General features: G+C 47.0%; 1 protein-coding gene across 6 annotated transcripts; it reads right to left on the reverse strand.

Annotated features, from left to right (window-relative positions):
• Positions 1–1166: 1166 nt before the first annotated feature.
• PHF24 (PHD finger protein 24) lies at positions 1167–25515 on the reverse strand. 6 transcript variants are annotated; one of them, XM_064380396.1, is made up of 8 exons: positions 25308–25515; positions 11953–12334; positions 11122–11307; positions 7758–7836; positions 6927–7132; positions 6430–6590; positions 6034–6129; positions 1167–5710 (listed from the first exon to the last, which is right to left on the reverse strand). In XM_064380396.1, the coding sequence occupies exons 2-8, from the start codon at positions 12328–12330 to the stop codon at positions 5614–5616; spliced, it is 1203 nt and encodes a 400-aa protein (XP_064236466.1). In that variant the 5' UTR covers positions 12331–12334; positions 25308–25515; the 3' UTR covers positions 1167–5613. The 6 variants fall into 6 exon arrangements, with proteins under 6 accessions (XP_064236466.1, XP_064236462.1, XP_012318687.1 ...); XM_064380392.1 differs by having other exon boundaries at positions 6034–6132; XM_012463264.3 differs by lacking the exon at positions 25308–25515 and adding an exon at positions 24634–24749.
• Positions 25516–25712: the final 197 nt, after the last annotated feature.

Genomic DNA, 25712 nt, shown 5'->3' on the forward strand with positions numbered 1-25712 from the left:
AACATTCATTAGGGCCCACAGACACCTAGTCTTTATGCCTCTTTTTCTGTCCCAATGCTTAGCTTCACTGAGCCTGGAGACAAGGACAAGGGGCTGGTGGGATGTCATTAAGCTGCTCTCGGTCTGATGGACCCCATGTGAAAACCTGAGGGAGGAGAGGTGTGGGAGCTTGGTGAGTGGATGGGGTGAATTGTGCAGTGGTAAGAAATCCGTGCCATGGCTACAGGCCTGGTTACCTGTCTATGTCTATTCCCAGGGTGGAGAGGGAGGTGCTGGCCCACACAGCAGTGGTTCCTTTGAGGTGTGCTTTGACAGGAAGCACAACAAAGTGGCTAAGAACATGTCCTCTAAAGGCAAACTGCCTGGTTCCCCCACTTCCTGTGTGGTTGTGTAACCTTGAGAAACATGGGCTCTCTGTTCATTTTTCTCACCTGTAATAAAAATCTCATAGGGTTATTGTGAAGATTACTGACTCTATGCAAAGCACTGCCAAGTGCATAGTAAGTGCTCAAAAAATGTTAGAAACTACTTGTACTTGGGATCCTCTATGGTTTTGGAGGTAGAATATCAGCCTCTGATCCACAGCCTAGAGATGCTTTCTCACCTACAGGTATTGGCTCTCACCAGATAAAAGGGATGAAGGGGATCCCACAGTCCTCCAAATGCATCTCCAATCTTAGTTTTCCCAACCCTATCATATTACATTAAAGCAATTTGTCAAAATGGGAGGAAACACTCAGACTAGGAGAAAACAGCCAATGAGTTTTCCTTACTTTTAGCTCAGGAGGAACTGGGAAGTGTCTAAAACTGGCCCTGGGGCCTGGCATGGGGGAGAGATAACACATAGCAGACAGCCTTGGAGACCTTATGACCTCATCCTCAGTTTCTCTGAAAGCTCTGGCTCCCTGCTTCAGTGTTTTATCTGTGCTGGATACAGAAATATCAGTATCTCTGTATTGGTATGTGTGGTGCCCCTACCTCCACCCATCTCTTGATTCTTGGGAAGGTCACGGCCAGGAGAGCTCTAGAAAGAGTCACAGCATGTTGTATCCTTTCTGGTGGCTGCAGCTGCTCCTTTCTTATACTCAGACCCAGGAATTGGTCAATGATGGGAAACCACATAGAAATGGCAGGTTCCCCAAACAACAAGAAACAGGAAGCTGATAGAGCATCACAATTGCTTTATTATGATTTCTACTGTGCCCAGCCTCAGGGCATCAGCTCCTTCTGGAGTGCTGTGAAGGCTGGGTCACGCAGAGGAGCATGCAGCTGTAGAGATGGGGAGATAGGGCTTGGGGACGTTCCCGTCAGCTGACTGTCAAGTTACCTTCTTCAGAAAAGCACATGGGAAGGGCATGAAGGACCAGAGCGCATTGGATTTCCCAGTGTTACTCAAGTGTTCTCAGAGTCCCTCTCACAAGCTTGGGTTTGGCTGGGAGACAGATCACAGGCCAATCCTTGATGGTAGGTGGCTAATCTTGAAGGCCTTTGTGTCACCATGGCTATGGAAAGGCCTGGCTACTTATAACTTGATGTTCTCAACTGTGGTCATGCCTACCCAGTGCTATAGAAACTGGAAGGTGACTGAGCTTCTTAGTCACTGGCCCAGACCAGAGTTGACCCCCTTTCCATGGGCCACTGGGGCATGTGGCCCAGAGGGAAAAAGCTTTTCCTTAGTGCTAGTAGAAATTCTGTAATCTGTTTATTTTCTTTTCAAGGTTGCCAAAAATAGTGGCAGCAGAAAAGCAACAGCAGAGAAAATGCCCAGTCCCACCCCACGCCAGGGCTGAGCCATCAGGAACAGGCATGATGCATGAATATCCCCCACTCCAGGAGATCTTGCCATTGTCTGGGTTGCAGCCAGGGGCCCAGAGAGATATCCTGGGCAAATTCAAACTAAGTGGTAGGAGAAAGTAGCAATTTTTCAGATAAGAGCATGAAATAAGGAAAAGAAAAAAAATTAAAAAAAAGAAAATAGGAATTTTATTTCACTGTAAATAGAGGAGGTCTAAAAAGGGACTGTGGTGACAGGTACTGCCAGGATGTCCCAAAGTTCTGGCATCAGAACTGTTCTGCCTTTTAGGGTCACGTGTCTATCTGTCTTCACTCTGATGGTCTGAAGGGAACATGCTTGCAGAATCACTAGAGCCAGCTACCAGTTCTCAGTCCTGCCTGAAGTTTCTCTTGGCTCTGGGGTGGGCCTGGCTGGCCTGTGGCCCTGCCAGGCAGCTTTTGCTAACCTTCCCTCTTGGCTTTTGGGCTTCCTGGCACCACTCTGACTGAAGCTGTGAAACCTGCAATGGTTGAGGTTGTGCTTTAAGCTATGAGTCCTGGGTACAACCCTGGGGCTCACTCCCCAGTGAGGTGCCCTCTTCCCAGGCAGTTTAATTCTGTGCTTTTCATAATGGTGACAGAAATAAGGGGATCCTAAGAATTGGCCACTTAAGCAAGGTCAGGGTGACATCCCATAGGGAGCAGTAGAGCCAGAAAGGCTGGTATCTGCCCTGCTAGCCCCAGGTGCTTGCACTGAGGGCAGAAAGAGGCAATGTCCTCATGGTTTCTACTATGTCTGTCCTCAAATGAAGAGGGGCACTTGAGGGTTAGGTCAGTACCTAGGAGTGAGGGGACTGCTCCATCCCTGGGACACCCTAGGGGCCCTTGCTCAAGTGTTCTGTTGGGGAAGGCTGGGCTCAGGAGAGGAAGCCAAGGGGCAGACTTGGAGAGGTCTCGTGGCCGGGGCCACTGCATCAGGTGACCCTCGGACCCCGCAGCTCCAGCGCATCATCCAGTTGCCCCTTCGTTCACAGCTGAACATGGGGAAGAGGAATGCCAGGTGAAAAATGCTTAGGGAAAGTGGCCTTCAGAGGAGCCTATCTGTAACCCAGGCCTTCCTTGGTTGGAAACACTGATCTCAAATTTGGGTAGCCAAGAAGAAAAGACTGAAATATTTTCTCATACCCTTATTGGAGCCTGATGCTAATATTTGGACTTAGCAGAATTTCAGAGAGTCACAGTGATGGGAGAGCTTGGAAAGGAAAGGAAATGGGCTTCACTAGGTTTCTTAATGTTTTTAACGTCTCTATACATATGACAGAGGGGCTCTGGCGATTAGGACACTGCAAAGGGAGACTCTGGACAGGGGCTGGGGCAGGGCTTCTGCAACTCTGGACTTGGGGAGCAATGGCACTTCCCCTTTGGTAAAAAGCTAGATGCCTATGGGGAAGATGCCAGCTGCTCCTTTGTGCTTTTCTGCTTCCTAGGACTCTTGTGGGCTGGGAAATCTATTCACTGGGGAAGTGCCCCTGGGATCTCTGTTGCAGGCCCTCACCCAGGAAGATTGCTGTTCTGTAACAGGGAGAAGGGTGATCCCAAATGGGCCTGCACCTGTTGTGGAAGAACTCTGGGGCTGCTTTGCCAGGCCCTGGAATATGGCAGGCCTGACCTGGCTCACCGACTCTCCTCACTCACCAGCGGAGAGCTAGAGGCAGCAGCTCCAAAGAGGTAGGCATCACCTTGATCTGTGAAGGATCAGAGAACAAGATGGACTTCCAGTCCCTGTGACTGATGAGGCAGGAGAAAAATGCTGTTCAGCTCTCAAAGCCCAGAGCTTGTCTTTACTCAAAATGCCCTGTGAGATTGAGCAGCCCAAGGCCACTGGCACAGAAGACGATTTGCCAGGAGAGTGGGTAAGAGCCCCTGTGCTTAATGTGCTTTAATCTTCTCGGTGAAAAACCCCAGGCCTGGCTGCTTCAGATGCAGTTCTTGGGCCCAGGAGTCCTGCGCTTTCTTTTTTTGACTAGACAGAATAATGGCCCCTTCTATGGATGAGTCCTGGGGGATGGCTGAAGAGTATTTCCCAAAGCTGTGGGCCACACACCTGAGCCCAGATCCATCTCCTGTCTGCTTTATTTCAGTCCCAAATAATCCAACCCCAACAGCTCACCACCCTGCTTCCAGCTCAGGCAGTTCCTACAGGAGGAGACTACACAGGGCTCTCACCAAGCCCGTGGCTGCAGCTCCCTGCTTTCCTCGAAACATTCAGCACTGAGCGGTATGTGCTTTCTTCTGTATGCACCCGATTTAGCACAAGGGCCTCGAGCAATAAAGATGTGTTTGCTTCTGCATAACTGCGCTCCACTCCCTTTTGAATAACTCTTGGTAGTCAGATCTGGCTATGCCTAAGTCATTAGGTTGGAAACAGAAGCCTAGAATCTGGACCCCAGGACCAGGATGAGCCATAACACGCAGACTGGAGAATTTGAATTTGATGAGTACTTAGGAAGGATGAGAGTTGCTGGGCTTGGAGGCCAGGCCTGGTGTTCTCGTGGCAGCCTCTGATTGTCCCAAAAGGCCTCCCATGCCAGGCCCAGGCCCTAGCCTGGTGGGGAAGGACATGTGGTGAGCAGTGAGGAGAAGCTGCCACTCAGGCCGTGCATGTCTCAGTGACAGGAGAAGGGGAAACCTCTCCTTCTGTTAGGCTTTCCCAGGACTTTCTTTGCAGAGCCTCTTCTTAAACCCCAGCCTCTTATCCTCTTTGTCAGAATGGCTGAAAGAGTCCCTGTTCAGGGCTCTGCAGAGCTGCTCTTTCTTGGGCTGTGGATGGTGTCTACAGTGAGTTGAGCTGAAATGAGGAAGCATGAGCCCCATTCTCTCCTCTTCCTCCAGAGTGTGCTCTCCTCAGTCTCTGTGGTCGGTGACTTGGGTGAAGCATCTAACACAGAGGGCTGTGGCTCCCGCCAGTGTGTTTGTTCCATTCAGGCCCCCTTGGCCTGGGTCATGAACTACCATCTGAAAAATAGGGGCCAAGAAGGCTCACCTTGATTTTTGACTATCCTGCTAAAGACTTGTGGACTCAGGTGATCTCACTGAGAGGTTCCTAGAATCCTGGGTCCCTGGAAAGGGCTGCTTCCCCCTCTTCCAGTCAGGATTCCCCAGGCTAGTTGCCTTCTCTGTCACCAGGAATTGGAATTTAAATAAATAAAGGGCTGAACTGCAGTGGTGATGTTTAACTATTTTCCCAACCCAGTACAGCTGAGGTACACAATGCATGCCTACTAGTAACAGTGGCTCACCGCAGAAGGGATTTTCAGTGGGGGAAGTGGGGCCTGTTAGCATCGCCAGGATCTCCAGGCAGGCATGCAAGTCTGACATGCCCCTTTATTAAGAATCACTTGGCCAGAGACTTATCTACTGGAAATCAGAACTGGCCAATAGAAGGGATGAGTAAAGACCCCCTCCTCTATATGAGGGGCTTCACAAAGGGACTTTGGTCCTTTCTCAACCAAAAAGAACCAGGCTTCTGAAGGCATGGACAGCTGGGCAGTATGTGCACACCCATATGTGTGTGGTGGCAGGTCCCATCTATGATGTGGGGCAGGGGAGGTCCAGGAGAGGATGCTGCCACAGCTACCAGGGCTTCTCCATGTGGCAATGAATTCACTGCCTCTGTTGTGAGGGGAATGGTGATTTCAGTGCCATAAAGCTTAGTGACACATTAAGACGCTGGCAGTGTCCCAACCCCATGAGTCTCAGTGCCAGAGGTTGGTGGGGGAAGGGAGAAAGGAAAGGGGGAGAGGATGTCACTGTCCTCAAACCAAGCTTCTCTGCTCCATGTTATCCTGGGGGTTTCAGGTGAATGGCTGCGCTGTTGGGGCGAGCAGCCAGGATGTAGAGGACGTTCTCTTGCAGGAAGGTAGGCCAGTCCACAAATCTGCAGTGGAAGCAAAGAACAGAGTCGTGATGCTGGTTTGAAGATGCGTGAACCCTGATCCCAGGGGCAGCGTGGCTTGAGCTACACAAAACTCAGGGAAGCCTTGGCTAATGCTTGACCTGGTTATGGCTGGTTGTGCTACCGAGCCAACAGACCAGCTGGCTGTCCCTACAGGCTTGGGTCGAATGTGCAGTCTTGGAGCCCAGTTTCATGGGTGGGCATTTGCCGTTTTGGAGTGGGAGTGGGTAATGCCCTCTCTTACTTGTGTGTCTTGAGGGGGTGTTCAGAGGGTACAAATGGTCAGGTGAGGAGGTCCCACTTACCTGGACTCCTGCTCTGTGGGCAGCAGGCTCTTGTCCTGACTCTTGCTGCTGCTGCTGGCTGGGCTGCTATCTGCGATGGGACCCACATGGCTGATGCTGCTGGGTGTGAGGACACATGGTTAGGAGTGCGATAGTGAAATGCCTGGCCCTCCTAAACTCTGGTAAACCCATGGCTCTGGATGTGCTCATCCAGGCTTTTCTGACATGTAGCAAGACCGACTTGAAGGTAGAGGCTGCCCTATGCCCTGGCCCGTAGGCATCACCATCCTCTACCTAGTGCACAGGAGGCTCCTCTCCCAGCTGTTGGCAGGGGGAGCAGAAGGGTAAGAAGGGCCACTGGCATGGAAAAGGGAGGAGAAGAGGCTGAGTGGGGCTTGGGACTGGTAAGAAGCAGACCTGACACTGCAGGAGGGAGCCTCTGGGAACCGTTTGCAAAACCAAGAGTCCTTGGCCCGGCAGCACTCTGCCTCACTGATGGTGCTCCCACTGCCCCGGGCCAGGAAGGTGGCTCGGGCTCGTTCCCGCTCCTTCACTGTCAGAAGCCTCAACAGAGAGTTCTGGGGAAGAAGAGACAAGATCTTAGAGGTAAAAATATCTTGTAAACTGCCAAGCCATAGAGAATCCTACCTCCATTACCACCTTTGCCACCCCCCTTAGAAGTTGTCCAGAGCCTTTCTGGTAGCACCAACATTTCCAGTGCAGTCCAGGGCAAATCAGTCTTCCTTAGGCAGTTTCCTCAGCCTGGGCACTGGATCCTCAGTCACTGGTATCAGCCCATTCCTGATACTGGTCCCTGCTCGGGCAGGACCCAGTGCTCCCCCGACCTGCCCAGCATACCTCCCAGGCCCTTTTCACCCAGTATCCCAGGAACACTTGCCTCAGCTGGCCCTCACCTGGGGACGCAACTGCTGCAACAGCAAGAGGGACTCATGGGACAAGAAGTCAGGCCACTCTATGTGGCCTCGATGTTCAGGGTCCAAGGCAGCAAACTGGCGGGCTGCCTGCTCTTCTTGCTCCTCACTCAGGGCCCTGTCACGGTCCCCCCGCTTTGCTGATTGGTGGCGGTAGCGCAGGAAGTCCTCCAGTGTCAGGGAGCAATCTGTGGGAGGCACCCCGTGCTGGCCATGCCCATCGTTCCTCAGCCTCAGGGCATCTCCATCACTTCCAGGGCACCCTTGGGGTCCCCACACCCACAGTTCTTGCTGAGTCTCTGCCTCCCATGGCCAGGGTCACCCAGGCTGTAACGGGGTGGGTGCCTCTGCTGGCCAACAACTCAGGAACAAGGACCCATTTACCCTCTATCCACTAAATATGGAATACTCCTTTCATGGCTCATCCTAGAAAGCATGAAGGAGTAGGCCGGGTGCCATGGCTCACGCCTGTAATTCCAGCACTTTGGGAGGCCGAGGCAGGCAGCTTACAAGGTCAAGAGATCGAGACCATCCTGGCCAACATGGTGAAACCCCATCTGTACTGAAAAATACAAAAAAAATTAGCTGGGCCTGGTGGTGCGCACCTGTAGTCCCAGCTACTCAGGAGGCTGAGGCAGGAGAATTGCTTGAACCTGCGAGGTGGAGGTTGCAGTGAGCCGAGATCACACCACTGCACTCCAGCCTGGCGCCTGGTGTCAGAACAAGACTCTGTCTCCAAAAAAAAAAAAAAGTAAGCATGAAGGAGTAATCTGCCCGACCCTTCTCCATTCAAGCAGCACCACCCAACCTTACCAGGGATGACTTTACACCGCTGAAAGGTCTCCGTGAGGCTGTACATTTCCTCCTCAGTAAGCAGCAAGTTAATGTTGTCCTGAAAATGAGGAGCAGCTGAGTTGGTGGCCACACAGGCTCAAAGGAAAGGCCAAAGTCAAGAGGGATAGAAATAGAATTTCAACTGGAAAGCAATTCCAAGATCTAATCCCAGCCTCCTATTCACAATCAATGAGATTGAGGCTCCAGAGGGGGGAAAGAACTTGGCCAGAGTTGTCTTTAGTCTGGTGCAGAATCTTCCCCAAAACCCAGATATCCTGACTCCAGCCCTGAGTCCCTTTACTAAAACAGTGGTTTTCAATGTATCCACTGAGCTAACCTAGGGATTTCTTGGAAGTGCCTTAGGAAGCTGCTGCAGGGAATAAGGGGGCTAGTGAGTGGGTAGGTTGTGAATCCCTATCTCCATCAACCAGAGCAGCTCCATCTTCATCCCTTTTATCGACTTGGCTTCTGTGTTAGGCTGTGCTAAAAATGTATTTTAGTTAAAAAAAAAAGTTTAATCCTAGCTCTGCTCCAAGTGGGTTGTATCACTTTAAATAACTCTAGAATGGTTTGAAAAGATGCCATCATTACAAGGCTCCTAAAGCCAAATGAGTTTTTTGTGGTGCCACAGAAGTTTTCATTCCAAAGGAGCACCGATACCTTATTTTGTTGACATTGCCATACAGTCTTTAAACTGTCAAAGATCCTTTCTAGCACAAGGTTACTTTCTTCCTCTAAAATATCAGCAAAGTACAAGAGCAGATATTTCATGAGTATTCATATGTGGATTTCATAAAGAACTCAAACCATTCTTTTTCTTCCGTAACACTTTTAAAAAATTGATATATAATAGTAGTATTTTTCTTTCAAACCATACTTTGAATAAATGCCTGCTGAGCACCTAGTATACACTGAGCACTTCAGTGGTGTCTAACACTGTGAGATGTTCAGTGTGGCTGGAGTCTGAGTACATGTGAGTGTGTGTGTGTGAGGGAAGGAGGGAGCATACTATGAAGTACCTCCAATACCCTTCATCGAGCCCCTTAAATTAGGCCTTTATTCTGAGGGCAAAAGGGAGGCACCAAAGGGTTTTCAAGTGGGGAGTGCCATGGTCAGATACGTGGCTGCTGTGTGGAAGATGGATTAGAGGGGCAGAGTCTGGAGGTGTGGAGAGCAGTTGAAGGCTGCTGCAACAGTCCAGGCAAGAAAGGATGAGTGGCTAAACTGAGACATGAGAATGAAGAAGGGAAGAGAGATTTGAGAGATATTAGAGGCAGCATCAACCAGACCTGATGACTCACTGGATGTGAGGCATGAGGGAGAGAATGAATTGGGATTGGTAACTGGGGCATGGTATTACTATTCACAGAGATAAGGAGTGGCAGAAGAGCAGGCTTGGGGGCAAAGATGAGCTCATTTTTGGGCATGATAAGTGTGAGGTACCTGTGAGATATCAAGGTGGATAAGTGCAAGAGGCAGGAAATTTAGGTATGGACACACAAATATAGGAGTCACTAGTGTTTAGATGGTGGCTGTAGATGGAGTCACCCAAAGAGGGTACAGTAAGAAAAGAAGAATGTTAAACAACAGAACCCTGAGAAACATAGGACTCAGACAAGAAACTAACAAAGGGCATTGAAAAAAATGGTCAGAGACGCAGGCTGGAAGACAATCAGTAGAGAAAAGGGTCCTGGATAGCGAGCAAAGACAGCTGCATAATGTGGGAGGCAATGTTAACAGTGGTTACACGACTGAGGTGGATTTTATTTTCTATTTTCTCTCATCTCCATATCTTATGCAATAATTCCCATAAAAATCCTTAAATCCTAAAGAAAAGAGAGAGGAATAAAGAAGTAATAAATACTTCAGAGAGATCAAGTAAGAAGATGCCTCAGAAAAGGTCAGTGGACTTGACAATTAGGAGGTGACTGGTGACCTTAGGAAGGGACAATCCTGCAGGATGATGGATGCAGATGTCAGATTATAGTTGGTCAAAGAGCCATAGGAGATGACGAAATTCTTTTAAGAAGCTTGGCTGTGGGGCCAAATGCAATGGCTTGCACCTGTAGTCCCAGCTACTCAGGAGGCTGAGGCAGGAGGATTGCTTAGGTCTAGGGGTTCGAGGCTGCAGTGTTATGATCGCACAACTGCACTTCAACCAGGTGACACAGTGAGACCCTGACTCATAAAAAGAGAAGAAAAAAAAAAAGGGAAGGAAAGAAAGGAGAGGTACTTGGAAGGGAAGGAGGCTTTGTAAAAAGTCCAGTAGAGCATGGTGGCAATGATGGTAGGACTGTGTCAGGAAGCTGGGAAGGGAGTAATGTGCTCCTGGGGGTTAGGGAGGTGACACCTTCAACCCAGTCCTATAGCAGCAGCACACCTCAAAGCAGGTTGGCTGAGATGAAAGGCTGGCATCCAGAGGGGACGACAGGCACTAGAGAAGGTCGCTGGTAGAGCAGGGTCTGCTGCGGTGCACTCCAGGGGGACAGGTGTTTAAGTGGCTGAAAATAACTGTTCCATAATAGGCCATAGAGAAAGCGCTATTTGTTAGAAAGTGGTACATCTCTGCTTTTGTCTAAGCAGCAGGAAAGGGGGATCAGCAGGTGCTCCTCACTCTGAAATCAATAAATAATGATGATATCTGCAGGACAACAGATCAATAAGGCAAGACTTGAATTCTATTCAGGTGTAGTGAGAAATGAATATAAATCTGGCTTTCAATGGAAACCTTAGCCTCCGTCCTTCATTAAAAGTTAGAAGGCATTTATATATAATTTGCGAAGTTCTGAATCAATAGAGCTTTGTCATTTAATTCACATAACAACCACTTCAAAGAGGAAGAGCAAATGCTTGTAAGAGTCAGGTGGCAGGCCAAGTGAGGATCTCAGGCCTAGCAAGTTTTCCTGTGATGAAATCTACCCCTATTGGAAGCAAGCTGGTTATGATCTCAGGTTAGTTTTCAGATGGATACAGTGAATGACAACTATAGACTATTAGAGAAAGCTGCTCCAAGCAGAATTACTTTTGAGGCCCCAGTCAATCTCCTAGCTCAGAGGTTTTCTATTGGGGATGATTTTTCTACCTTCACATTGGGATGTGTGCTATCAGTGTCTAGGGGAGTAGAGGCCAGGGATGCTGCTAAACATCCTACAATGTCCTTGGCTCCCCAAACAAAGAACTAACCAGCAAAATGTACTGAGGTTGAGAAACCCTGTCCTAGCTCTAGGTCTCTTGTGTGTACCACTGGCAGATTCTTTAGGTCACTGCCTAAAAACAAGTGTTCTAAGACTGGGCCTCCAGGAAAAGTGCCAAGTCCTCTACTGTCCCTGCGGTCCAGACTTACACAGTAGTGGCAGCTCCAGCCTGTTTCCGTGTGGGCCATCTCCATCACCTCCGCTGCACTGTCTCCTTGGATGTAGCCCATACGGCGCAGGCAGCCATCATGGAAAACCCTGGTGCAGACTCTGCACGGGAAGAGGCTCTCAGCTGTCCAGACCTCACAAACATCACACATCTCATCATTGACAACCTGCAGAAAGATGGCAGGAGAAAATGGAGATGTGTAAGCATAGGCAGCAAGATTCCAAGGCCACTAAGCACAGAGCTACCTGCATGGGGCTGAGTCTTCCCAGATTAGCCTAGAGGAATGGCTCCAACTGAAGCCATTGTTCAGGCTTTCTTTCTGGAGGTCAAGAACCAGGAGGTTCTTCCAGCTGCTCAGGCCTTTGTGACCATGTTTATGAACAGGGAGCTACTGGCACTTTTAGAAAGAACAATCTGTTGTAAGAGATTGTTCCAGGCATTGCAGGACATTTATAATCCCTGCTTTTCTTGGTACCAAACACCAGTAGCCACCTGGTGTTGTGACTTCCCCAAACTACCCCCTCCCAAATTTCCAAATGCCTCCTACAGGGGGTAGTGCTATCCACAGTTGAAAACTTATGGTAGTGGGGGAGAGGGAGAGGGTCAACAGAAGACCTACCATAGCATCATTCTTTATCATCTATTGCCCCAAGCCTTTAACTAAGATGAATCCAAGATAAACCAAATATTTTATTCTTATAGAAGAAATTCCAAGATTGTTTTGGACTCAGCTCCATCTTTCTGGTTTTGAGGATCACCTTAGCCATATCCAGGCTAAGACTTGAGGATCCTGTCCTAACTGGATACTCACAGGCTCTCTGGGCTCCAGGCAGATTTCTGGAGGTTTGTCATCATCCAGCTTCCGGATAGGGCGAATGAAAGCAGGGGGTGTGAACCGGATAGCCCTCTCAAACTCCTCAGGCTCCACGCCGCGCCCATCTCGGAGCCTCTCCCAGGCTGCGCGGCCGGCACTACTCTCTTCCTGGACCACCTCGGTTCCTGCTTCTGCTTCTTTCTCCTCCTGCACCTCCTGGACAGAGCCCTCTACAGTGCCACGGCGGGACCCCGGCAGCTCACCTGTGCGTCGGATGGAAGGCCTGTCCCGCAGCCCATCCTTGAAGGCAGACACAGCCAGACTCACCTTCTGCACCTGCTCCACTGTCTGCCGCTTGGACATCAACACCCCCATGGCTCTTTGGACAAAAAGCAGAGGGGCACAGGTTCAGCCAATGGCTGAGAATGTCAGGCCAATCAGTTTCAACCTAAGTGGCAAGTGCTGTTAAATAGTTTCTCCCTCTTCTAGAACATGATGGGGGTGGAAAGAGCATGTGTTAAGGAGTCACAAGATGTTGGTTCTACTCCTTCCCTAAATTTTATTTTATTTGTTTGTTTGTTTGTTTATTTGAGATGAGGTATTGCTATGTTGCCCAGGCTGTTCTTGAACTCCTGGGCTCTAGTGATTCCCTTGGCTCAGCCTCCTGAGTAGCTGGGATCACAGGCCTGCCATCTTGCCTGGATGACTTTGGTTCGATTTCTGACAGGCCTTGCAACTTTGGTTTTCCCATCTATGGAATGAGGGCTATCTCCCCAGCCCACTTCACAGGGATGTCACGAGGATAACATAAGAAAATGGGCTTCACAGTGCTTCATAGACTGGAAAGCACTCTACGTGCATGAAATGGTATCTCTGTCTCCCTGTCCTAAAACCAATTTAGTCCAGGGGTCCTACATCTCTGCTACTTGGAAATTGTTGGAGACTTCAGAATCCAAGTTTCTCTTCTACCCTACAAGAAGACTCAAGGCTTAAAGCAAGCTGGCAGCAACACATATCAGGCCTTTTGACAGAAGAAAAGCTCCTTCAGTAAGTGCTGTGCACAATCCATCTGGGGCTAATCCTTGTCAAATGCCTACTTTTTAAGTCAATGAACTCCTAGTTTTAGAGGATTCCTGAATTAGTAAGGAAACTCCACCACCCCTATCCATGTGGTCAAGGTCACACAAACACTCCTGTACCCCTTCTCATTAGTAGCTGTGCCTCTCTGTAGGTCTGTTTATCTATCACAGACACTGGCCTATTATGAAGCTCTAAGGTACCTCTGACACTTCTAAGGCTGCACTAATGTCACTCCCATATTTTCTGCTTTAATTCTTCTGAACTGTTCAAGAAGGGTCCATATCCTTTACAGATTTACAAGTAACATTATCCCTGCTCTTCTCTGCAGTATCAGAGTATGGCGTTGGACAGTGAGGCATGACATGGCACATTGCAAAGCTGGTCTGCTATTCCCTAGCCTGAGGAGACTTAGTGAAAGTCAGCTGGGGAATGCTTTTTCTAAGTAAAGTGGAGCAGAGTCCATTTTAGCCTTGCTCTCAATCCATTCTAATCAAGGCTTATTGAACAGTGTTATGTGCAAGGCACTCACTGCTCATCATAGGAAACAGAAGACAGGAGAACAGTCTCACCACTCAAGATACTTAATATTAGAAACCAAAGAAGTCAAAGTGCTGAGAGTACCTAGAGGAAGGTGAGACCCACCACACTACTAGTGGTCAAAGTGGACCCTGAAGGATGCATAGGCGGTTATGCTCAGTTTGTTTGGGGAAAAAGGTGGCAGTGGGTAGGAGGAGAAGTAGGGCCAATTCGAAGGTTACTACTGTATCATAGTCCAGGCAAGACGTAGAGGGTTTAAATGGAAATGATGACAGCAGGAATAATATTGAGTGTATTTGTTATCATGGAAATAGAATTAGGGAAATCTAGTAATCAATTGATAACTGATTGGATGAAGGATAAAGGGGAAAAGGGCAGTTTTACATGGACTAACTAGAAACTGGGAAATAAGAGGGATAATTAAATTGGATTTTGTACATGTTGAACTAAAGACGTCCCTGGGACATTCAGGTGTTGTGTTATCCCCTGCTAAAAACTTTTAGTGCTTCCTACAGCTTTCAGGAGGAAGTCCCCACAATCAGTCTGTTTATTGTGGCCTGTGAGACCCTGCACAGTCTGGCCTCTCTTCTTTACTCTGTTTCCCAACCACAATGGCCTCATTTCAGTCTTCATTTGCTATGCTCCCTCTATTTTTGGGAACTTTGAACATTCCTCCCCACCTGACTAGTGCCTATTTGTCTATCAGAGCTTAGCTCAAGTCTCATTTCCTCGGGGAAGTCACTGCTGACTCCAGTCTAGGTCAGAGTGCTCACAGCACCATGCCCTTCTGCTCTGGGCACTTATCCTTGTCATTAGACATTCAATAGGATGATTACCTGATCAATGTCAGTTTCCCCTATTGGACTGTTTTATCCCACACAGTCCTTATCTCCACTGCCTAGCAATGTGTCTATTAAGCATCTAACAGAATAGATTCTTAATAAACATTTTCCAATTAGCTAATTAATTGTGGATAATTCTTTTTGCTTTTAAAAATGAAACCTTAATACATGTACTATCTGATGACAGCCCCATCCTCCTTTTGGAAACACTGCTTGTGCGTGCCACAGTGGTGGGAACACCTATCCTGCTCGGGTGCTTGCCTTGCCACTACTGCTACCAAGAAAATCCATATTCTCGAATTTATAAACTGATTGATATGAAAAGAAAGAACCACCTCCCCAACTCCATTTGTAAATATGTTTGTAAAACTGAAGTATATGATTAAGGAACATTGACTTTAAATACTTAATACTTCCTTAAGGGGCAGTGGCACAGGAGATTTATTGAAGAAAGATTTATTGAACAAATTCAGGAAGTCATTTAGAATATTCATTCCTCAGTGGATAACAAATAATAAATTATAATTAAAAGGAAAATATTTTAATCCCCAAATAAATTCATAAAAATAAAGCAAGTTATAAAAATGCTCATATTATGATCTAAATTTTGTACTTTATGTATTTGTAATCTTTTTGTTAATCTGTATTTTCCAGTTTCCCCACATTGCACATTAGTTAGATAGTAAAACAGATCCTAGGGTTGGAACTTGGTGACTTGTTTTTATTTGGGTCTCCTGTTCTGTGATTCAGAACCTGTTGCTCGTTGCTTTGGGCTTTAGTTCTCTGTTACTGAGTGTAACATATACTCATAAGCATTTAGAACATATACTCATAAGCATTTAGAAGTTCATGCTGTTTTTCATCTTCTAAAGTTCATATGACCTAATGAGGGAATCTAGCCAGGGTGGGGTGGGGATGGAGAGGAGACTATGTGTATGTTAAAGTTTTTGCTGAGGCTTTGGATCCAGGGGGTCCTTGAAGTGACAGGGGTGGGCCTGTAGTCCCCAGATGCTGCTCAAATGCCTCATGGTCAACAGCTGTGTTTGATGTCTGGATGGGATGCAACTCCCCAACTTACAGTGAGAGAGGCACCCCAAGAGAGAACATGCAAAACTGAGACATAATCCTTCATATGTATTTTTATTATGAACAATTACATTTTCCAGAACCACTAGGTTTTTCCTTAGAAACCCTAAGGTATGTTTCTCAAAAGTTTTCAGCTGCGACCCAGAGTAAGAAATATATTTTATGTGATAACCCTGTAGACACATGCGTTCATAGATCTGCAACTGAAGTCAAAATTTTGTGGAACAATCATACTCTACTACATGTGATGCTCCCTGATATTTTCTATCCTATTTCATTAAAACAACCCTAAGAGTGACTCTCTGAAATGATTTCATGACCCACTAATGGATTTAAATCTGCAATTTGAAGAATGTACTTCTAACAGACAAGGATATAAGGATATAAGGAAAGCTCTGCCCTTAACTGATGTGGTGCAAGATCAACAGTTTACTTAAGCTTCTCTTAAGAGTCTGTGTGGTTGGAAGATCTACCAGAGATGGACAGCTACTAATACACCTCTGACTAAAGAAAACCTATTTTGTATCCAAGAGGCTGATGCTCTTTGACCTGTGGGCATATGTAAAAAAAAAAATTAGCTAGGCATAGTGGCACGTGCCTGTAATCCCAGTTATGTAGGAGGCTGGGGTGGGAGGACTGCTTGAGCCCAGGAATTCAAAACCAGCCTGGGCAACATAGCAAGACCTCATCTCATTTAAAAAAAAAATGATCGATTGATTGATTGATTAGGACATTCTTTTTATAGTGACTAAAAAGATGGAAATAAGTTGGGCATGGTGGCTTGCTCCTATAATCCCAGCTACTCAGGAGACTGAGGCAGGGGGATCGCTTGACACCAGGAGTTTGGTTGGGTCTGTAGTGTGCATGACTGTGCCTGTGAATAGCCACTGCACTCAAACCCGGGCAACACAGTGAGACCCTGTCTCTTAAAAAATAAATAAGGTGGAAACAACCTCAATAGGGAAATTACTGAATAACTTGTGATATATTCATGCTATTGAAAAAGAGAAAAAATGATTTAATTATTTTTAAACAGGAGCGAGGGGGTTTCGCTCGTGATATTACCCAGGCTGGTCTCAAACTCTTATGCTCAAGTAATCCTCTCACATAGCTGGGACTACAGGTCATGCACCACCTTGCCCAGCTAATTTATGAAACATTTTTAAAGAGACGGGGTCTTGCTATGTTGCCCAGACTTGTTGATAACTCTGGGGCTCAAGTGATTCCCCGACCTCAGCCTCCCAAGTAGGTAGGATTACAGGTTCCAGACAGAGCTCCCCGCTTGATTTAATTTTTTAAACACAACGACCAGAGCAATGATTCTCAAATGGTGAATTAGCTGGATCCTGGGGCAGGTGGGAGGTATATATCAGAAACACCAGGAGGAGGGGAGAAATAAGTGGGTTTCAAGAGCTTATCAGTTATATATTTATATCTGGAAAACAAATACTAAAAACTATCTCTTTTTTTGTTTTTGGTAACATAGACTACAAAACAGTAGAGTTTGACAGTAACTTCTTGGTTCTTAGGGTTATACAGAAGGTACTAACTCTCAAATAGTTGGAGGCAGCCTCCTCCCAGAGGTTATGTCAGAAGTTTTAGGTAACAGTCATGAGACCTTTATGTTTATCAGAAAGAAGGCATGCACTGGAAAAAAATAGTTGAGAAACACTTATTTGGAGATTTGGAAAAAACATACCAAATTCACATTTTTAAGAACAACTCATTAGAGGAAATCCAATGGTATGCATTTGTTTTTGGCTTTTTCAGATATTTTAATAAAAGTTATTGAACAAAGACCAGCCATTTAGGAGGTTACTCTATAAGTGAACTTACTCATTAACAGTGAATCAGCAAATTAGCCACAGACGTCTCCCAATGCACTGCAGATCTGCTATAACCCGTTATTAACTGTACGGATACCATGATTCTTTATAAGGATACCAAAAATAGCTATGAATCTGTCTCCGTGGCCAATTATGTCATTGCAATGGTTTTGGGAGTTTATCCTTAAAGCAATTTCTATGAAGACTGAAGCTGACATCTACTAGCAAAACAAACATAAAAATAAACACTTTCCAGTCCTGATCACAGGCTCTTGTAGCACTGCTGTTCTTTTTCCCTGAGATGGTTCAATCTTGTGGACCATTTTATGACTGTAAGGGCAGAAATGCAAAGCAAAACTATTCAAAGTAAACCATCAAAATCCAAACAAGATCACCAAGTCATTTTGAATTGGCATGGCTTTGACTTTGACAGTCAACTGTGAGGACACAACAGAATTCAGCTTTAAGAGTGAGTCTAAAACTCTTAACACTTAATGGAGAGGATCAAAACTGTATACAAGACACTTTGATTAAAAGTGTGTGTGCTGAAATAGCCATGATTTCAAACACCTGGGGTGTTTGAGAAATTAACAAAATCAGCTCAAATTTTTAGAGAAACAAGTGGTAGTGATTGGTGCCAGGTAAAAACAAATGACTTTGGAGAAAAACCTGGCATCTCCCATGCTGGAAGAAGTCCTAGGAAAAGGAGAGAGTTAAAAGGAAATCAAGTTGCAAAGATCCCACAAATTATACCTAATAATTACTTCTTTGGCTGGTGGGTGGGACTGGGGGTTTCTGCCTCCCTAAAAACGATGAAAAGAGGCCAAAAAAATATTGTCCCAATAATTATGTGGCTTTCAGGGTATTTGTAGTTATCTAGGGAAGGCTTGGAAAAAAAAAAAAACTCAGGAGAGAGGAGCAGGTGATGGTAAATAACAGTGAGACAAGGTAGAATAGGGCCATCTGACTTCATGAACTGAAAGAAATGAAAACAGCAACAAGTAGAATCTGTCTTGGGTAAGAGAAGCCTGCCTAGATGTGCCCATCAGGCAGTAAAACATATGCGGGCAGCTTCGAATGTTCACAAGACACACCCATTTTCTGCAGAGCACCTGCTTAGAATTCAGCGGGATTATTTATAAGGGCAAAGTGGTGGGGGTAAAAGGAGGAGGGGCTGCTCCGCAGCAGGAGCTGATAGAGAAATAAGGAAGGGGAAGGATACTGGAGAACCTCTATTTCCCAGCACTCTCTAAAAAGATTCAGAGCTGTGGAGAGCCTGAAGGGCAACACTCCTAACAGGTAGGCATTTCCTCATGCAGCCTGTTAAATGTAAAGTACATTTACTGATTTTCTCTTTCTTTTTAAAATTTATGTTTTCAGATCGAGGGTGGTTCTAGGGTCTCACCATGTTGCACAGGCCGGCCTCAAACTCTTAGGCTCAAGTGATTCTCCTGCCTCAGTCTCCTGAGTAACTGGTTCAATCTGATTCTTGGTATGGGAATGGCGGCTGTTTAAAAGGCTCACAAGCAAGTAAAAGTGGCTGCCTGGAGGTTAGGGCTTCCCTAGGAAGGAACAAGGCAAGTAAACCTCTGAGTGAGGGGAAAGGGAAAGACAACCAAAGAGAATGAGTTGAGCAAGTGGAGAAAGGAATCTGTGTTTCACTATCAGGAGGGAGAAAAGTAGAGATGGTTCTTACTGCTTTCCACAGAGCATATGACATTCACTTTTAATTAAAGTGTCTTTTGTATACAGGTTTCATCCTCTCCATTAAGCATTAAGGGTTTTAGCCTCTTAAATCTTCATTGAATGAATGATGCAGAGATGACTGGGCAACATAAACCACTTATTTATGATCATAGTCTTTTCTCTTTATCAGAGAGACTGATTTGACCAAATCTTTAAAACTCAATTCTAGAAATTATGCAGTCACCAGCTCACATCATCACATCTATTCTACTCTATTTCCCAAGAGGTGGCACCTGGACAATGAGTCAGGGATAGCAGGGATGAGAACATGAGGGTGCTTTTTCTCTGGCTACAGTAAGGAGCTAAGAAATTTTGCAATTTAGCCAGTTTCTACAATCACAATGGTAAAGAGAAGCCAGTATTACCAAAGTCAATAGTCCCCTGCATTTATGCTGTGTCCTGTGGACTATGGTGGGCCCACAAGAGGGTAGTTGCCTTAAGGGTATAAGTACAAAGTTTGAAAATGCACTTCCTTTGTCCTGGGTTTGAAATTTAGCATGAGCAGTATCTGTACACACAAGGGAAAAATTTCAAGGCAGTCAACAATTGGCTCCTGGAAGCATGTGCCCAAAGGACTGAGAGCCTTAGGGAAAGCCACATGTCTAACATAGAAGGTGATCAGCTGCAAGAGTATGGAAAATTAACAGAACCAGGGTCTGTAAAAAAAAAAAAAAAAAAAAAAAGTGCTGAATGCATAGCACATTCAATCCTGAACTCACTGTGAACATCAGCATCAACTCCAAGATTTTTAACAACAACAACAAAAAATAAATAAAAAAGAGTTCTCTTGCTGGTCTTTGAGGAAATCCAAGCCCCAATTGTTCTCCAGTGACTGGCTGTTGCTTTAGGAATCCAGTGCCCCACTACAGTGCTCTTGGAGCCTGTTCCTACTCAGCCATTCTGTCACCTGGCAGTAGCCTACAATCCAGTATTCATGTTTGTAGACCCTGAAGGGGTCTACCTGGTACCTCCCCACCTCTCTCCATTCACCCTATTTATTCAGGATGATACAGTCACAACTACACAGGGCTTTTCTGGGGTTTCCAAGGAGCAGAAATGCTAAAGACAGTAAAATTGTCTTTCTGGCCTCAGCTCAAGACTACTAGGCATCCTGCTACTGTTTAATATTTACTGAAAGCTCACAAAGTTCTAATATATATGAGAGCAAAATAATGGCATGATCTTAGCCTCTTAGGGCCTGAGTCTTCATTAAAAGCCACAGTGCTGACTTCCCAAAGAGGGAGCCACAATTCAGGAACATCACACCATCAGTGATTGGCTGGTGAGACTGCACTTAGCAAGCAGAGCTTTTCAGCAAGATGGAGAGGCACTCCCTGTTTTCTGCTCTGGTTCCCTGAAACACAGATTCAGTCCCATGTAATGCAATTATTACACCTTAATTATCACCATTTACTATTTGCTGATTCTGCAAACATTTGCTGAGTGCAGCCTACTACGCATCAGGCACAAATCAGGTGCTTAATAACTGATGGTAGAATGAACAAATGGAACCTCCTTCAGCCTGTGAGAATGCAGTGAGTATGTGCGTGTTCAGGGGGCATAAGTGTAGGATTGAAAAAAAAAGGTGTTGCTTGAGCTAAATTTTGAATATGAGTAGGAGTTACACCAGAGGATAAGGAAAAAAAGCATTCCAGGAAGACGTAATAGCACACGCCAAGGCATGGAGCTATATGGGGACTCCATCATGACTTAGATGGTATGAAGCCAGCCTGGGTGCTAGATAGAAATAGGCAAGGAAATGTGTCTTCATATAAGAATTAGCATCAGCCCGAATAATTGGTTTGAGGTAGTATGCTTAAAATATTTGTTAAAAGAGAATATGTATTTGAATTTCAGGGAGGAAGAAAACCCCAGAGAATTGGATTTGCTGAGGCCAGGAAGAGGCACTCCCCTGATAAGTTCCAGGGCTGACCAATGAGTGCATTGCTTGGCCTTAGGACCCAACAGGAAACTCCTTCACAACCTAAGAGCTGGTAGGTGGTGATTGTAGTGAATCACTGGGGCTTTCCCTGTGGGAGACTCCTAAGTCTCAAAAAACAAACATACAAAGAGAGAGTGAGCCAGTTAGCCCACACAGTTCTGTTTTAGTGAGAGGACCCCAGTAAGATAAACCATTTCTCAAAACCAAACAGCCATCATGTATCTAAAAGGGCTTCATAAACTGTAACATGCTATCCAAATAAATGGTTCTGTCACTATTATCATAGGAAGGGGAAAATGTGGCCAGTTTACACTCAGAGTATATGGGCAAAAGTAATTTGGTAGGGCACTGGCAGGAGGGCTGAATGTGGCGCCAGAGAAGGTGCAGCACAGCAGCTGAGTTTCAGTGATGCTTGGGAAAAGGCATACTCTACATTGGTTCCTGTGGATATTCTGTAATGCTGTAATTTCCCCCTTACTTTTCCTACTTTTTATAGTGAATGATTAGAGAAATGCAGACTGATTCTACATGAACTCCTCAAGGGCAAGAAACTCTCATATTTATCTAGCATAGTGCCTGGCAAGTAAGCAGCACTTAGTAAACGTAAGTGGGTCTCTGAGGGGATTGCTGGAAGGCGGGGGAATGGAGCGGGATGTGCTAATGGAAAAAATCATCATGTCTCCAGCTAGACACTGATGGTCTTGGTTTCTTGGTCCAAAGCTGGTAAGCAATTCCTCTCAAAATCTGGTCATTAAGATTGAGAGGTGGAGTGCATAATGATATTCCCATCAGAAATGAATAAATCAATTTGGGACATGAAGATAGCAGAAGCCAAGCAGCACTGCTGTGGAGAAGCGTGTGGGACTAAAAGATAATAGACTCTGTAGCTAAAGAGAAGGAAACTATATTTGCATAAATGTGATCCACTTAGGAACAGGTGTAGTGGAAAAAATTGCAAGAAGAAGGGGGAATGGGCCTGGGAAGGTCTTACTATCCATGTCTGAGGAAGAGGAATGGCAAATGTTAGAATAAGACACTGTTAGAAAATTGGAGAATATGTGAAAGATCAAAGGTTGAGAAATCCAGACAGTAAAATCCAGACACATTTGGGTACACTCAAATGAAACTGGGTGAGCCATTCTCTCCTCTTTTATTTTCCTTTGGAGAGAGCATTTTTGAGAAGATTAAGGCCACCTGGTGACATCTTTCATACACATTCTGGAATGATTTGATTTGCAGACTCATGCTGTGACTAGAGAGAGTTAGGCAGTATTCTTAGGATTTTTGAAATCTTAATTTTTACCCAATGCTGGATATGGGGAAGGTGATATCCAATGTCCAAGATTAGGGGAGAACTTGGATCCATTTAGTGATTTTTCCAGGGTCATGACTGGGTGTGATACTAAGCACCCTCAACAAGAAGACCAATTTAGCAATAAAACCTCAATGACAAATTGATGAGCTGGAACAAATATCATATTTTCAGGTTTGGTCCCTCTGACTTTCCTTAAAAATATGCATACCTATTTATTTTGTTAAGCTGATGAGATGGGTTTGAACTGAAAGGGGATTATAAACAACTTTACAATGGGGGAGTCCTAACCAACATAAACCTTTGTCAGAGTTTACTCCACTGAGTTGTGCACAAGGTAGCATCACTGAGTTAAAAAAAAAAAAATCTAACAACTGGTAAACTAGGTTGTTCTGTTTTGTCACTAGCTTGGTCTCTCTTCTGACTATGTAATTCCAGGAGCCAAAGGAAGCCACTTCCATTCAAGGAGGATTTAACTAGGGTTGGCCGTATGAAAGAAAGTAGGGAAGGGGAGCAGAAAAACCCTTTCAGAATGGCTCTGTAATGAATATCATTGCTTGGCCCTCTCACCACTCCATTTTTGGACAAGAAATCAGAATCCATCCTTGGGTTCAAAGTTGAACTCTTGGGATTCAGCTGGAAAGAAAACATCAAGGGGCAACACTCTATCTGGCGCAGACCCTTTGAGCTCCCCCTAACAGACTCCCAGTGAGGCTTCCTTGGCTCTGCACCTTTCCCACCTTCCTCCTCCTCCTCACACAGAGGCACTCTTGGGCAAAAGTGTCCTGAGTGCTGTCTGTGGACCATTGTCCACCGGTGCATGTAGTCAGAGGGCCACAAGGATAGTGTGGATTGTGCTTCCTAAAAGTAACCCTGACTCTCCTTTCTCTCCTTCAAGTATTCTGCAGCAGGGAGGGTGGCCTCGGGACACTCCATCCTCAGAAGGGTCCCCCTAGATACCCAGAGTAAGCCCCATCAAAGACCACACCCAGAGGCCTCAATTAGGTTCAGGCATCATTAGCCACTTCAAGGCATCATGACAGTAGGACTGTCTGTGAAGGAAGCCACACCCTGAAATCTGGGGATTCTGTGGAAATCAGTTCCTGCAGCAATCTCATCTCCAGTTAAACTGTTCTCATCCACTTATTTAATCATCACATTTACTGAGCATGTACCATTGCAAAGCCCTATGCTCGGCAGGCACCTTAATGCAACTTATTAACAAATATCCATTCTTTTTCTGCCTCTCCTTAGCACTTTTTTCCCAAATAGAATTTAAAATACAGATTTTATGATTATATTTTTTATCAGCTTTGTGACCTTGGGCAAATTGCTAAACCTTTCTGAGTCTCGATGTTTAAAGGGGGATAATTTCACAAAGCTGTTGTAAGAGTTATATGAGATGTTTAAACATTCCTAGTACAGTGCCTAGCACACTGGTGCTCTATAATCCTATACATCCTTTATTCCTTCCTTCAAAGGCCTTTCCCTCCAGCACCTGTCCAAGTCAGTTATTCCACCTGATCTTACTGCTTCCTTCTGGACGGTCAAACCCAGGGGCTCAAATCTATCTTCACTTTAGAGGCCTCACTGGTCCTCATCCCCCGCTTGGAGCCCTCTGCTCTCGCAGCAGTTTCTGCCTCCACTAAAATGCAGCGCGGAGCAACTGGGCTACCACGGAGAAGAAAAATCCGAATGGGAAAGAGGAGGAATGGAAAGAGGCTGCAGCCCCAGAAGGCCCCCACCCCTGGGCCACAAGTAAGGGTACATGGAGCCCTACAGGGAGGTGGAGGCCAAAGTCCTTGGAGCCGTGGGAAGTCACTCATGGTTCCCATGGCAGGATCCCTCTCCCTAGTCAGAGGTTGCTTCCCCCAGTTCCAGGACAGTCTCGGGTCCTCCTTTTCTAGGGGGTCTTCTGGGGCTCCACCACCTCGAGGCTCCTGCAGCTCCCCTATGTTCCCAGGAGATCTTCCATTGAACCAGCTCTAGAGACCACCCTTGTGCCTGCTCCCACAATGACACAGAAAGGCTTTCTGGGACCGCTGGGGCACCCCATGGCAGCAAATGCAGAGAGCGCCCCAGGAGTCCATTCCCACAGAGGGTCTTCATGGGGGCGGCTTCCCACAGCACCTCAGAGACTCCCCCAAGGCGTAGAGGCAGCAGTCACTTGGGGTTCATCCAGCAACTCGGGGGCCACCTTGGAGGTAGCTCCCACACAAGCACCTTAGAGTCCCCGGAGGACTGTCCACGGCCGCAGACCCGCCCCTCAGGTGAGGCCCGGTCCCCGCCGCCCCCGCCCCCGCTTACCGGGACCGTCCGGGTGCGGGACGCGGCTCCGGGGCCAGCGGACTCTACACCGCGGGCCCCAAGCTGCCCACGGCAGCCCGAGAGCAGGCGTGCTGGGCCGAGCGCCGGCAGCAGGCGGCGCGGGCGGAGCAGCAGGCTGAGGCGGCAGCGGCGGCGCGCGCGCCCCGAGCACACCCACCCGCCCCTTGGGGCTGCGGCGCGTGCACCCGAGCGAGGTGCCCTGGGCCGGCCGGTGGGCGCGCCCCGCCCCACCCCACCCAGTCCTCCTGCGCCTCTAGGCAAGGCCCTCGCGGCTCCGCGGGCGACTGGCGACTGGCGCGAGAGCGTGGGGCGCCGTGGGAATGCGGGAGGGCGGCGGTCGGCTCCGATGAGCAGACGGCCCAGGTGCCCGTGGGCGCCCCCCATGAGCGCCCGGCACTGCGGCGTGGGGACTGCGCCAGCGGCCGACTGCGGCAAGGACAGTGCCCGCCCGCCCGGAGGAGGCGGCCCGGTGGGGGCGCCGCGGGGGGGCTGGGGCCGCTCGCGGCTCGCGTTCCGCGCCGGGGCGAAGGCGGGGTCCGGGTGGATGCTGCCACCAGCACGTGCCTGGGGTGGAGAGAATGACTCATCCAGCATGTCCTACCAGCCGTCCACCCAGGGCTCCGGGCTCACGACCCTGGCACTAGGGTACTCACCTTTGCAGTACCCCACTTGTCTCTGGAGGGTCCCAATGAGCCTTCACATAGTCCTCGGCTGGCCCAGCCTACCCTCTGCGCTGTTTTCTGGGATTATTGGTTTTTCATCCCCAGCAGCGAAGCTGTGCTGTCGTGTAACCCACTTTTTGCTGCAACCTCATACCTCAGACTATCCAAACAGCTAGCCTGTCAGGAGGCCAGCAATTCTGAGGGCTAATGTGCACTACACCAAACTACATGCTTTGAAGAGGGCAAGAAAAAGATCAAATTGTAAGACACCCAGCAACTAATTATAAGGAAAAACTAAAGGTATGCAAATAATATGTCAAGAGCTCTTTAATTCATATTAATTGCATTTACATTTTTACCATACCTTCATTTTCTTGTGCATTCAATTTGTATACC

Source organism: Aotus nancymaae, unplaced genomic scaffold (assembly GCF_030222135.1).
Source record: "Aotus nancymaae isolate 86718 unplaced genomic scaffold, 86718_ANA_hifiasm-v0.15.2.pri h1tg000003l, whole genome shotgun sequence".
Classification (NCBI taxonomy): domain Eukaryota; kingdom Metazoa; phylum Chordata; class Mammalia; order Primates; family Aotidae; genus Aotus; species Aotus nancymaae.

Coding starts and splice junctions, on each gene's coding strand:
- PHF24 (XM_064380392.1), bottom strand. CDS start 12,330: ATGGGGGTGTTGATGTCCAAGCGGCAGACAGTGGAGCAGGTGCAGAAG. Junction 6,591..6,926: donor TGCAGCAGTTGCGTCCCCAG/GTGAGGGCCAGC, acceptor CTTCTTCCCCAG/AACTCTCTGTTGAGGCTTCT. Junction 5,711..6,033: donor CCCACAGAGCAGGAGTCCAG/GTAAGTGGGACC, acceptor CTTCCACTGCAG/ATTTGTGGACTGGCCTACCT.